Below are 14841 nucleotides of genomic sequence, written 5' to 3' on the forward strand. Positions count from 1 at the left end.
AAAAGTGAAAAATCTGGTAAACCATACACCTTTTAATATATATATATATATATATATATGTATGTATGTATGTATAAGCAGACATTCATCAAATAAATTAGAAAATTAGATCCATTTTATTGTTTAAGTTATCTTGATTATCTTAATGATGTTTTTAACTAAATTTGAGATCCATCTTATAAAGAAGTATACAATATTACATTTTGAATGGTTAATATACTCTTTCTAAGAAAGAAAAATAAGTAATAATTATGAAAAAAAGTAATAAATACTAAGTTTAATATTTTATGTCAACTACAATTTGATTGACCAAACTTTATAATTTATTTATAATCTTATAAATGCCTCATTAAATTTTCCAAACGTACTACTACCCAAATTTAATAAGTAGATTATTAGTTTTTTAACTTATATCCAAACAAAGCAAAAAGGGTTGTGTTGTAGTTTTGAGAAAAAGCAAGGGCCAACGAGTCTGGATACCTTCCGTAAAAGAGTCACCGCAGGGAACACGACCCTACATACCTTGTTTTTGGCGCACACACAACACACCCTTCTCTCACTCTGCCAACTACAAAACCTAACCCACAAAAAAAAAAAAACCCAACACACTTTTTTATAAAAAAAAAAGAAAAAATTGTTAGGGTTTGACCCGAATCGCACAATCGCGTGCGACCCACACAGTGGAATCCCACACACCGATTCGGACAACAACAACAGCAGTATCATCATCATCATCATCGACTTCTTCGTTTCACTTCTCTTCCTCTCCGGGTTTTTTCGATCCACGTTCGCGATTTTCCAGAGAGAGAAAAATCGACGCCACTTAGAGAGAGAAAGCAATGGTGGACGCACGCTGAGGCGTTTTCACGCGGAGGGAAAACCGAAAGATTCTCTTATTCTCTGTGTTGCTTGAATTTTGGAGGGATTTGGGGTTTTCTTTTTTCCTTTTGTGGGGTCTCCTTTTTTTTTCTCTTTCCTTTTTTTTTTCCCAAAATTGAATTGGGCTTATTTTATTCTGGGATTTTGTAGTGAGAGTGATCTGATTTGAGGGGTTTTTTCGCTGGCACGTGTCATTGAAATTGTGAGACAGTTTGCATGCATTCCGGTGGGGGGTCCGGCCGGAACCCCGGAGTGGGGCGGGCGGTGACGTCGTCGGCCGCGGCGTCGCCGACTTCTTCGTCTTCTGCGTCGCAGTTAGGGTTGGACTCTATGCAACAGCAACAGCAGCAACAGCAACAGCAGATGGGTTCTAGGCAGGTGTGGATTTTGGGTTTTAGCGAATTTCGTTGAATATTGTGGAGAACATGTTACTGTGACGAGTGATGTTGGTGCTTAGTGTTGTGTGTGTGTGAAAAGGTGATGTTAGTTTTGTGGGTTTTGATTTGAACTTTGTTGACTTGACATGGCTGATGTGGGGTTTTGGGAATGGGGAGTGCCGTGCATGTTGGAAATTGTGTTGTAGTGAGATTTTCTGTGCTAGTGTGTGTTTGTTGTTATTAACAACCTCGTACTTGTCTGACCTGGTTTGTCGGGTTTGTGGTTGTTTATTTCAAGAGCATTTAATTTTTGAGGTGTACAAGAGGAGTCAAACTAGGCATGTTTTAATTTTGGAGAATGTGCTGGAAAGAGCAGTGAACTCGGGTGCGAATGAGTGTTGCTGACTTTCTCACTTTTTTCAGTCAAGTTTCCTTTCTATCGCAGTAATGTCTGAACCTTGACGTGCTGTTTGGATTTTTTAACTATTCTTTTTGCATTTATTTTATGTTCTCGTGTGACGTTTACTTATTGGCGAACTTAACTATGTGCTGTGGATTCCTAGATTTTCCTTTTAGAACGAGGGTTATGAAAAAATCTGGGTAGTAAAACTTGAGGTACGTATTTTGGTTTAAACCGAACACCCCCCTTTAAGGTGCTACATTGTTTTAGTTGTTGCTTAAAGATCGTTGATGTATATTACAACAAGACAGGCTCAAGTTGCAATTGTTAAAAGTGTTGTGTTGTCAGCTTCTGCACTGTTAATCTTAGCCTTAATTGTTTCTTATTACTTACGGTTATGAGTAGTGAAGCCTTAGTGATGTCTTAAATTTCAAATTGTCTGTTTCTTGTGGCTCTCAGTTTCGTATCTAATCGGAAATTTGTCATTATAACTATTTATTTCTCAAAATATTGTGATAATTGTTATATGCCTGATTTTCTGCATGTTTTGTGGTAATGGTGGTTAGGGATTTGTCAAAAGAAGTCATAATCATGGTCTTTTCTTATGTGTTGTAAATAGCCTACTTAAAATTCCATGATTTTTTCTTTCCACCCTTTGTTCTTTAAAACCGTAATCTGTGAATATGATTGTGAATCCTGTAACCTAATGAGCTTGTTTTGCTTAAGAATTTCTGTATATTCTTCCCTGTTTCGGCATCAATGAACTTTGCATTATGATTTTATATTTGTTTTTAGTGAGATCTTTTCACCTAATTATTGGTGCTACATAGTCATGACTTTTACATAACTGTGTACATGCGCAGTCATTTCAACAGCAACTGCTTAGAAAACCCGAAGGGAATGAAGCATTTATAGCTTATCAAGCAGGGCTTCAAGGGGTATTTGGGAGTAACAATTTCTCATCTCCTAATGCCATGCAACTGCCTCAGCAGTCTCGGAAATTACATCTTGGTTCCAACCAAGAAACCCAGCTAAGGAGTCAAGGTATTGAGCAGCAAATTCTAAATCCTGTCCATCAAGCATACCTTCAGTATGCACTCCAGGCTGCACAACAAAAGTCTACTCTGGGAATTCAGTCACAGCAGCAAACTAAAATGGGAATGTTGAGCTCTGCATCTCAGAAGGAACAGGAAATGCGTATGGGAAATTTGAAAATGCAGGAAATTCTGTCTATGCAGGCCGCAAGTCAAGCTCAAGGATCATCCTCTAGGAATTCAGCTGAGCTTGTTGGTCGTGGGGACAAGCAATTGGATCAAGGACAGCAAATAGCACCCGATCAGAAGAGTGAAGGAAAGCCTTCAACTCAGGGACCAACTGTTGGAAATTTAATTCCTGGGAATATGATAAGACCCATGCAAGCACCAGAAGCACAGCAGGGCATCCAAAATGTTGTAAACACTCAGATTGCAGTATCTGCACAATTGCAGGCTATGCAGGCATGGGCACGGGAACGTAATATTGATTTATCACATCCTGCAAATGCGCACCTAATGGCACAGCTCATTCCACTGATGCAGTCAAGGATGGTCTCACAATCTAAGGTCAATGAGAGCAACATTGGTGCTCAGTCATCACCTGTTCCAGTTTCAAAGCAGCAGGTCACTTCTCCAGCAGTTGCAAGTGAGAGTTCAGCACATGCCAATTCATCGAGTGACATGTCTGGGCAGTCAGGTTCTTCAAAAGCCAGGCAGACAGTTCCACCCAGCCATCTTGGCTCAACAACAAATGCTGGTATAGCTGGTAACTCCAGTGACATGGCAACACAACCATTCAGTGTTCATGGTAGAGAGTCTCAAACCCCTCTAAGGCAGCCAGTAGCAGCTGGATCTCGAATGCCCTCTTTGCCCTCTATGCATTCTCAGCAGTCATCTGCCAACACAAACTTAGGTTCAGACCATTCATTGAATGGAAAAACTTCATCATCTGGTCCAGAAGCTTCTCAAATGCAGTACATCAGGCAGTTAAACCAAGGTGCTTCTCAGGCTGGAGGTCCATCAAATGAAGCGGGTGTAGGAAATTTCACCAAATCTCAAGGTCCGCCAGCTCAGATGCCTCAGCAACGAACTGGTTTTACAAAACAGCAGCTGCATGTGCTAAAAGCTCAGATACTAGCATTTAGGCGGCTGAAGGTAAATTTTTTTTCTTGTTTCTTATTTCTCCTGTTCGGTGTGCATCTTTCTTCCTTATGTCTGTGTATGTATGTGGTCCTTGAAAGGATATCCTTTGCATAATCAATTTCCTTTTTCTGTTGGTTTGTAGAAAGGGGAAGGTACTTTGCCTCAAGAACTTCTCAGGGCTATTGTTCCTCCATCTCTTGAGACACAGGCGCAACAGCTTAGTCATGCTGTAGGAGGACAAAACCAAGACAAGTCTACTGGAAATATTGCCGCAGAACAAGCAGGCCACATTGAATCCAATGCCAAGGAGTCACAGTCAGTCCCTGCTATTAATGGTCAAAGTTCTTTAAAGCAGGAATCATTTGCCAGAGATGAGAAATCCACTTTACCCCCAGTTCATGTTCAAGCTGTTGCGTCACCTGTGTCAAAGGAATCTGTTCCAACATTATCTGCTGGAAAGGAAGAGCAGAAATCAGTTGGATCCTCTGTTAAGTCGAACCATGACAGTGAACGTGGAAACAACACTCCTGTTAGAAACGAGTTAGCTCTGGATAGGGGGAAGGCTATTGTGTCACAGGATCCTGTATCTGACACAATGCAAATTAAGAAACCTGCACAAACTAGCACTGTTTCCCAGCCAAAGGAGGCGGGATCAACTAGAAAGTATCATGGACCTTTATTCGATTTTCCTTTCTTTACTAGAAAACATGATTCCTTTGGTTCATCAATGATGCTAAATAACAATAATTTGTCACTGGCATATGATGTCAAGGATCTTCTTTTTGAGGAAGGAATGGAAGTACTTAATAAGAAAAGGACAGAAAATTTAAAGAAGATTGAAGGTTTATTGGCAGTAAACTTAGAGAGGAAAAGAATTAGGCCAGATCTTGTTTTGAGGCTTCAAATCGAAGAGAAAAAGCTTCGCCTTGTAGATCTTCAGGCACGCTTAAGGGATGAGATTGATCAACAGCAACAAGAAATAATGGCAATGCCAGATAGGCCATATCGGAAGTTTGTTAGGCTGTGTGAACGTCAGCGCATGGAGCTTGCTAGACAAGTGCAGGCATCTCAGAGAGCAGTAAGGGAGAAGCAACTAAAATCAATATTTCAGTGGCGCAAGAAGCTGCTTGAGGCTCACTGGACCATCCGTGATGCCCGCACTGCCCGCAACAGGGGGGTTGCTAAATATCATGAGAAGATGTTGCGGGAGTTCTCAAAACGGAAAGATGATGACAGAAACAAAAGGCTGGAAGCCTTAAAAAACAATGATGTTGACAGATATAGGGAGATGTTGCTGGAGCAGCAAACTAGCATCCCTGGTGATGCTGCAGAGAGATACGCTGTTCTTTCAACTTTCTTAACCCAGACTGAAGAGTATCTACACAAGTTAGGAAGTAAGATAACGGCTGCTAAAAATCAACAGGAAGTGGAGGAAGCAGCAAAATCTGCTGCAGCTGCTGCGCGAGTGCAGGCATGCTTCCTTAAGTCACTTCCTCCTCTACTTCCTATGTTTTATGAAAAGTCTTCCTGTTTGTTTACACGGGTTTTCTATAAAATTGTGTTTGAAGGGTGTCTTAACATACTCTTTTGGAGTTTTTACATGCCTCTGATCCATATTTTGTTTTTGACAAAAGGGTCTCTCTGAAGAAGAAGTCAGAGCAGCTGCAGCTTGTGCTGGAGAGGAAGTCATGATTAGAAATCGCTTTCTGGAGATGAATGCTCCTAGAGAGAGTTCTTCTGTCAACAAGTGTGTTTTTGTCTGTCTATTTTTAGTTTCCTGTCTTAACTTTTCATGTATGTTAGCTTATAATCTTGAAAATGTATTTTGTAACTATTATTTCAAAACTTTATTTTATAGGTTTGTACAATTATGCATGTGATGTTTGAATGATAAACATTTTGGCTACTTTTCAGATATTACAACCTTGCTCATGCTGTGAGTGAAACAGTCATAAGACAACCATCAATGTTACGAGCTGGAACATTGAGAGACTATCAGCTTGTAGGTTGCTACATTATATGAAGCAATTACTCTTAAAATTGATTTCTCTATAATGTCTTCCTGTGCAAGTTTCCAAGACTTTGATACATTATTCTTTTTAAGGTTGGTTTGCAATGGATGCTTTCTTTGTATAACAACAAGTTAAATGGAATTTTGGCGGATGAGATGGGTCTTGGCAAAACTGTACAGGTTAGTATTATTTTTTTCTTTCTCTTGCTTAGATTGGGAAGAACGTTTTATCATTATCATTATTGGTTTTGCTGTTAATTGACTTCATAGTTCATTGTTAAGTTTGTTATGTCACTACATGGGATATATTACATGTTTATTTGTATTTGTATGGCTAATATTAATTATCCCTCTTTCGATAACTTGTATTATTTTCTCACCAGGTTATGGCTTTGATTGCTTACTTGATGGAGTTTAAAGGAAACTATGGCCCACATCTTATAATAGTGCCAAATGCTGTTTTGGTTAACTGGAAGGTGAATTTTCAATGAATTCATTTGGTGGATATTTGTTTTTCTGTGATCGTATTCTTAACATGGAAATTTATGTTCATTATGCAGAGTGAGTTTTATAATTGGTTGCCATCTGTTTCTTGCATATTTTATGTTGGAAGCAAGGATCACCGGTCAAAGTTATTTTCCCAAGTTAGTGTGCCTTAACTAATTACTTAAAATGTTTGAAGTATTGTTATTCATTGATGAATTTTCTTTTAGGAGGTTCTTGCTATGAAATTTAATGTCCTTGTGACTACTTATGAGTTCATCATGTATGACCGGTCAAAACTATCAAAAATCGACTGGAAGTATATTATAATTGATGAAGCACAGAGAATGAAGGATAGAGATTCTGTTTTAGCTCGTGATCTTGATAGATATCGTTGTCAAAGACGTCTGCTTTTGACAGGAACACCATTACAGGTCAGCTTTGCTTTAACACCATATGCCTTATAGTAAAAGGTAATGTCTGTGATTATATGTATTTATTCATTTCTAATTTTTGTTGTTTTCCAGTTAGACCAAACTCTACCAGTTCGATCATCACGTCCAAAGTATTTTTTTGTTCAGCTTGTGCCTGCTTTTATAAAAAAAGTTTCTTTACCTTTTCTAAATACACTCACATGAGTAATTACTGTTTTACTTGCTGAACCATTTAAGAAACCAATGTTAAGAATATTTTGATCCCATACCGTGGCAGCAATTTTCAATTTAATCATTATACAAGAAAATAAAAATTCAGTTCCAGAGTGTACAACTGTTTTCCATTTCGTTTTTGCTGTCTGCTGAATTTATTAAATTTGGGAGGGTTTATGTCTAGCAAATTAAAGTGTCCCATATATGGACCAGCAATATTTTATCTTTTATCCCATTTCATTGCCGTTATTTTCAATTCAGTGGGCGTTTGCATCTTTTGCTGTAGATTCGTACCAATCTCACTGTTGTTAAGACATGAAATTGAACTTTGAAATTGAGTGTTAGAAATAGGGACCAAACATATTTAAGCCAAAAATTAAAATACGCACCAGTTGTGATTGTTGCAAATTAGAATAGTGCACTTGATGACACTAGATTTAGTTTTGTCTTGAGTTGTGCATACCTGATGAATGAGGCTATGCATGGTACTAGGCCGATTAATTGTTGTATTTTGTTCATGTAGTTCTTTTCCATCCCAAGTTAGTTATCTTGTGAGATACCATTATGATATCTGTCTGTGTTTTAATTTTAACTACATTCAAAAGTGTGAATAAGCTTTCCTGTCAATTTTATTTCTAATTATGTTAGTTGTGCTTCTTTAGCCAGTAACTGGTAATGCGGTAAAAGTTTAGAGCATTGACGTGTATGTTCTACATGGTTATATAGTGTCAAGTTGATGCCAATGGACATCATTTAGATACATGATACAGTATAAATTTTGTTGATCAAATTATAAATAGTGTGTTTTATGTCTCTGCAGAATGATTTGAAAGAACTCTGGTCTCTCTTAAATTTACTTCTTCCTGAAGTTTTCGATAATAGGAAAGCCTTTCATGATTGGTTCTCTAAACCATTTCAAAAGGAAGGTCCCACACAAAATGTAGAGGATGATTGGCTTGAGACAGAGAAAAAAGTAATTATTATCCATCGACTTCATCAGATTCTTGAGCCTTTCATGCTCAGGCGTCGTGTTGAAGATGTTGAAGGTTCACTTCCACCAAAGGTGTGATTATAGCCCCCAAACTTATGTACTTGCTCATAATCTGGTTTCTTAATGCTAATACCGATCCTTCCTTGCAGGTTTCCATAGTTTTAAAATGTAAAATGTCAGCTGTCCAAAGTGCCATTTATGACTGGGTCAAATCGACTGGTACCCTTCGTCTTGATCCTGAGGATGAGAAACGCAAGCTTCATAGGAATCCAGCATATCAGGTGAAGCAATATAAAACTTTAAACAACAGATGCATGGAGCTGCGTAAGACTTGCAATCATCCATTGCTTAATTATCCATTCTTCAGTGACCTATCCAAGGATTTCATTGTAAGATCTTGTGGAAAATTGTGGATCCTGGATAGGATTCTTATAAAACTTCAGAGAACTGGGCATCGAGTTCTACTTTTCAGTACCATGACCAAACTTCTAGACATTTTGGAAGAATATCTACAGTGGCGAAGACTTGTTTACAGAAGAATTGATGGGACAACAAGTTTGGAAGACCGAGAATCAGCTATAGTGGACTTCAATAGCCCCAATTCAGATTGTTTCATCTTTCTGCTTAGTATTCGAGCTGCTGGACGAGGGCTTAACCTTCAGTCTGCTGACACGGTTGTCATCTATGATCCTGATCCAAACCCTAAAAATGAGGAGCAGGCTGTGGCCAGAGCTCATCGTATTGGACAGACAAGAGAAGTCAAAGTTATATATATGGAAGCTGTTGTTGACAAAATCGCTAGTCATCAGAAGGAGGATGAGCTGAGAAGTGGAGGCACTGTTGATATGGAGGATGAACTTGCAGGTAAGGATCGGTACATTGGGTCCATTGAGAGCCTCATTAGGAACAATATTCAACAATATAAGATAGATATGGCTGATGAGGTTATTAATGCTGGACGGTTTGATCAAAGAACAACACATGAAGAGAGGAGATTGACACTGGAGACATTATTACATGATGAAGAAAGGTATCAAGAAACTGTTCATGATGTTCCCTCACTACAGGAGGTTAATCGCATGATTGCCAGAAGTAAAGAGGAAATTGAGCTGTTTGATCAAATGGATGATGAATTCGATTGGATTGAAGAGATGACACGGTATGATAATGTGCCTAAGTGGCTTCGAGCCAATACAAGGGAAGTAAATGCTGCTATTGCTGCTCTATCAAAAAGACCATCAAAAAACACTTTATTGGGTGGTAATATTGCCATGGAATCAAGTGAAATTGGTTCTGAAAGGAAAAGGGGACGACCCAAGGGAAAAAAGCATCCTAATTATAAAGAGTTGGATGATGAAATTTTGGAATACTCTGAAGTAAGCTCTGATGAAAGAAATGGATACGCACATGAAGAAGGGGAAATAGGAGAATTTGATGATGATGGGTATAGTGTGGCTGATGGTGCTCAGACTATTGATAAAGATCAATTGGAAGATGGTTTGCTTGGTGATGCTAGATTTGAATTTCCTCAATCCTTAGATAGCACCAGAAACAATCAGATGGTTGAAGAAGCTGGTTCCTCGGGGTCATCTTCAGACAGTCAAAGATTGACGCAGGTAGTGTCACCATCAGTCTCCTCTCAGAAATTTGGTTCCCTCTCTGCATTAGATGCCCGACCAGGCTCCATTTCAAAAAGGATGGTATGTGGCTAATGGCTATACTTGGGATGCTGATATTTTTTTTTTCTTTTCACTGATTCTTTTGTGCTATCTCATTATTATTGAATATTTTATGATGATTTTTAAAACAGACAGATGAGTTAGAGGAAGGGGAAATTGCAGTATCTGGTGATTCTCACATGGACCATCAACAGTCTGGAAGTTGGATTCATGAACGTGAGGAAGGGGAGGATGAACAAGTACTGCAGAAGCCAAAGATTAAACGCAAACGCAGTCTTCGTGTTCGACCCCGTCATCCCACTGAAAGACCTGAAGAAAAATCTGGTAGTGAAATGGCATCTCACTTGGCAGTCCAAGCAGACCACAAATATCAAGCGCAGCTTAGGACTGACCCAGAATCCAAAGCACTTGGTGACTCAAATGCCAGCAGGCTTGAACAAAACACACCATCATTAAAAAATAAACGAACTTTGCCTTCACGGAGAGTAGCCAATACATCTAAATTACATGGATCACCGAAGTCTAGTCGATTGAATTGCATGTCTTTACCTTCACAAGATGGTGGTGAACACTCCAGGGAAAGCTGGGAAGGCAAACCTGTTGGTGGATCTTCAGCTCATGGCACTAAGATGACTGAAATTATCCAGAGAAGGGTATGCATCTTGAATTGATTAATCTTGTGTCTTTTTCAACAGAGGTCATGTTTGCTTATGGAGTGGATCTTACTGCTTCAATACACTGAGAACAAGCAGAAATTGATTAGTTTTTCTTAATCTACAGCAGTAATATAATAATAAACATAATGTGTGGTTGCCAATAAGGGTTTGTCCACACTGCTGAATTAAGAGGGTTGTCTGGGGTTGAGTTCTTACTCGTAGATTGGTTGGTCATTTTTAAGTACTAGTATGAGTCCTAGTTGAGGCTTATGGCATGCCCTAACCCAGTAATGAGTAAACTTCCCCTCCCCCCTAAGAAACTAAATTGCTGAGGTATCTTTACTGGCTTCAATCTGGAAAATATTTGTCTTTCATTTCCACTTTTTGACTCGACTTATTTGCATGCTATAAAAGTTTATTCTCAATATTCATGCACTAAAAATTATTTAAAACTCATCTTTTCTGTTCTGGCAGTGTAAAAATGTAATTAGCAAGCTCCAAAGGAGAATAGACAAGGAAGGTCATGAGATTGTACCTTTGTTAACGGATTTGTGGAAGAGGATTGAAAATTCTGGAAACAGCCTGTTAGATCTACGAAAAATTGATCAACGAATTGATAAATTTGAGTATAATGGAGCAACAGAGCTTGTATTTGATGTGCAGTTCATGTTGAAGAGTGCAATGCATTTTTATGGTTTTTCACATGAGGTAAGGTTCCTTACCTGTATCTGTACTATATTGGCTTTTAGATGGAGGCTGTTGCACTAACTTGGCATCTCGAGATGGAAATTAATCGGTTCTCTGAAATTACTTGGCATATTTGGTTCAATGATTTATAGATATGCATAAAAAATTTAAAAAATGATAGAAGGTTTTCAAAATTGGTAACATGCATAATTAACAATAAAAAGTCATTGGTACAAGTAAACCAACAAAAAGCAAATACAAGTTTCCTAGATTGGAATTATCAGTCATCATCATCTTCTAATTTCAAGTCTTTATTATTATCACTCTTTTTACATCTATTGAATTCAAGTTGGGAATGAAAATCCCAAAAATAACCCTCTAGAAAAGCCTTAATGTCATTCCTTTTGGATTCCACTCATAATGGTGTTGTAGCGCTCCTTTATGGGTGCCATTTGTCTGCTTCAACTGCTACACTGAACTGTTTTGCTGCAGCAGAGCCTGTAGTAGGCTAGGGCCGCCCCGCACTGCCACAGTGCGCTATTTAACCAAGCCTTTAGTGATTTATGTTTGAGGAAATCTAAATGTACGATCTTGAGTTACTTTGATACAAGCCAAAACATAAACTTAGTGGAGATACAACATTTTTTGAAGCCTTATTTTTAATTATGCATTATATTCTACGTTAGTGTTGGAAAGCCAATTTAATTATAGTAAGGTATGCCCGCCTTAGTTGTGGATTTTGTGGACTGCCTTAATTATAATGTTGAGGGGATGTGTTTAGTCTGACATCAACTGAAGATATGACATAAATAGTGCTAACAAATTCTTGACAATTTTCATTTTACAATTAGTGTTGTAGGTTTTAGTTAGGCCCTAAGCCAAAAATTCTAAGAATTAGTAATTGCATCTTAACTGGTTTTTTCCCTTTCGTTTCCATGAACTTGGTGAAACATTCGACCACTAACTTCTCAAAAACTGGTTGGAAAATTTCTTAACGATTTGTTGTAGCTACCCTATTCTGCTAGTTGAGCCAAAGTTGAAAACAAAAGTCTACAACATTAAAGAAGTCCATAGTGGTCACTCTTATCTTCCTTTTACATCTTTTGTCCTATCTTGGCTTTAAGATCAGGCTTTTGTGTCTACTGTTCGATGATAGTTGTCTAAACAGTTTCACCACACTGACTATGTTTGTGATGGATTTACATGCCTTTAGCTTAAACCAATTCAATCGTTTATGTTTCTATATCAAGCAAGGGAAAACATCTATCGAAATGAAAAATCCTGGTTCTGACGTCCATGATTACTACTGTGGATAATGTGATTAAGGTTGTATGATCTCTGCTGATTCCCAGTAGAATTTATACAAAATATTTGGTAACAGGTATTTTTTTTTTTTGCAGGTAAGAACTGAAGCAAGGAAGGTTCATGATCTCTTTTTTGATATCTTGAAAATCGCCTTTCCTGATACGGACTTTCGAGATGCAAGAAGTGCACTTTCTTTCTCTGGTCAAGCTGCTACTGGTACAGTAGCATCCCCAAGGCAAGCGTCTGTTAGCCAAAGCAAGAGGCACAGGCTGATAAATGAGATGGAAACTGAGTCATACCCTTCACAGAAGTCACTGCAACGTGGATCAGCTTCTAGTGGTGAAAACAGCAGGATCAAAGTCCATTTGCCACCGAGGGAATCAAGAACTGGAAGCAGCACCAGGGAGCAACCTCAGCAAGAGGATTCTTCACTGCTGGCTCATCCAGGTGAACTGGTTGTGTGCAAGAAGAGAAGAAATGACAGGGAGAAATCTCTGGCGAAACCCAAGACTGGTCCTGGTCCGGTTTCACCATCTAGCATGAGAAGTCCAGGGTCATTGAAGGATGCTAGATTAACTCAACAGGCTTCCCATGCACAAGGGTGGGCTGGGCAGCCATCTCAACAACCGAATGGATCTGGTGGCTCAGTTAGCTGGGCAAATCCTGTAAAGAGGCTAAGAACGGATTCTGGGAAGAGAAGACCAAGCCACACGTAGTGTTTCTCAGGGATACAAGGATGGTAAATAATGGACATATTGCTACTACTAGTTTCGGGAATATTTTAGTGGCCCTTTCGTAGATTTTTACCTACCCCCATACTGTTAATATAGATTAGGCCTGAAAAAAGTGTATTTTACGGCTACGTAAATGGTTAAAATGTAAGTTCTCCAATTTTTTTGTTTGGATATCTGCATCTTGTAGCTATTAAAGCTTAGATGATAGCTGAAACTTTTGTATATTAAGTCCATAAAATGCATCTGTGGTAGGTCCTGTTTCCCTTTGTGCCAATTCCTCCACAACTTTGTTTACATGTCAATTAATTTGTCTCAAGAAACAAACATACGAAAAGAAGAATGCAAGTAATTCAAGATAAAATAATATTTCAGAAAGCTAAAACGTCACTCAGAATATATCAAATGCCCTGAGCTCTGCTATGGTTATTTTAGAAGTATATGACAATCAGGCAAATATTGATACTCCATATTATTTCCATTTTGATCTGTAGTAGAGTTTGACTTTTCTTGATATATACTGGGAGAAAACTTGCAATATCTTACATATGAAGTCGACTATATTGATGAGAAAGGTATAAAAGGATATTTCGTTGTTTTTTTTTTCTATTTATACATCTATATTAGGAAACTATTGAAAAAAATATGATTAGAAATATTTAGATTATATATATTATTTATTTTAAATAATTTTTGTTATTAGAGATATTAATATCTTTTATTTATTTATTTATTGTATTGATTTCATTTGCTTCACACTTATAATTTCATTTCATTATTTTTTCTTTTTTAAAAGTTACATTTAGTATTTCTTTTTTAAGTTAGTATGATACTAAAACCCTTTACAGTTTCTTTTTATTCTAATTTGTTATATTCTTTCTTAATCTTATATTTGAACTTTCTTGATATGATGAGATATATTGAAAATTTCATTTCAACTAAAGATAACTAAAGATATGTCTAAATCATAATATAGAAATGAATGTTAACCTTATCTTATAAGTTTGAATCAGATTTAAATTCTATCTTCTCAATACTTTTTAATTCGTTTACACCTTTATTTAAATTAGTTAAAAAAATAAAAAATTTGTATTACTTTAAAATTATCCTTATCATATTTAAATATAAAGTAGTCGAGTATTTATATTTCCATATCAAATTAAGAGAGGAAAAAGTTATTTATTAATTCCAATTTTTATATTTTGTTTAGCATAAAAATTTCAATTAATAAAGAGTTTTTAGGAAAAGGATATTGAATGCATTATTGAGTTACAAATGGGTCTTATGAAAAGAAATAGCTTTGTAATTAAGGATGAATTAAGTGTGACATCTCAAAATATATAACAATGTATATATATATATATATATAGCATGTGTCGATTATAATAATAGAAAGCAGTTAAGAGTACACCATAGATAGGATTAAGGAGTACAGTTATCCAAGTCTGGCTGGGAAGTTTTAAAACTTAAGTATAAGTTCATAATTCTCCAAAATACAAGACTATTGAAATTTTAAAGAGACCTAAAAAGTTTTCCAAAAGACAGATCATGATAAAATGAAGGCTAGAAGTCTTTCAAAATAAAGAGCTATTTAAAATAAGAGCTAGTAGACATCCTAAGCACTAGGGGCTGGGTCTTCCTCAACTTCCAAGGCTTGCTCCAAAGGTACATCATCACCTACTGCTCACATCCAAAGGATTGGATGATCATCGCAAGAGGGAAAGCAAACACATGTAACACATACAAATGCAAGGGTGAGCTAGGTCTCAAACAATCATACAATTCATTTTCAATCAATCTAGCATTTTCCAGAATATC

General features: G+C 37.3%; 1 protein-coding gene across 1 annotated transcript; it reads left to right on the plus strand.

Moving 5' to 3' along the window:
• Positions 1–511: 511 nt before the first annotated feature.
• LOC124843764 (chromatin remodeling ATPase BRAHMA-like) lies at positions 512–13300 on the plus strand. Its single transcript, XM_088102510.1, has 15 exons — positions 512–949; positions 1030–1257; positions 2520–3845; positions 3976–5304; positions 5468–5580; positions 5748–5835; positions 5938–6024; positions 6228–6320; positions 6405–6488; positions 6558–6761; positions 7795–8037; positions 8115–9665; positions 9776–10297; positions 10775–11008; positions 12388–13300. The coding sequence occupies exons 2-15, from the start codon at positions 1096–1098 to the stop codon at positions 13006–13008; spliced, it is 6657 nt and encodes a 2218-aa protein (XP_087958636.1). The 5' UTR covers positions 512–949; positions 1030–1095; the 3' UTR covers positions 13009–13300.
• Positions 13301–14841: the final 1541 nt, after the last annotated feature.

Source organism: Vigna umbellata, chromosome 11 (genome assembly GCF_029865625.1).
Source record: "Vigna umbellata cultivar VRB3 chromosome 11, Vumbellata_1.0, whole genome shotgun sequence".
Taxonomy (NCBI): Eukaryota; Viridiplantae; Streptophyta; class Magnoliopsida; order Fabales; family Fabaceae; genus Vigna; species Vigna umbellata.

Bases quoted from the DNA above. Each gene is read 5' to 3' on its own strand.
- LOC124843764 (XM_088102510.1), top strand. From the start codon at position 1,096: ATGCATTCCGGTGGGGGGTCCGGCCGGAACCCCGGAGTGGGGCGGGCG. The intron at 3,846-3,975 runs GTAAATTTTTTT...GTTGGTTTGTAG, and splicing joins TAGCATTTAGGCGGCTGAAG to AAAGGGGAAGGTACTTTGCC. The intron at 6,321-6,404 runs GTGAATTTTCAA...TTCATTATGCAG, and splicing joins CTGTTTTGGTTAACTGGAAG to AGTGAGTTTTATAATTGGTT.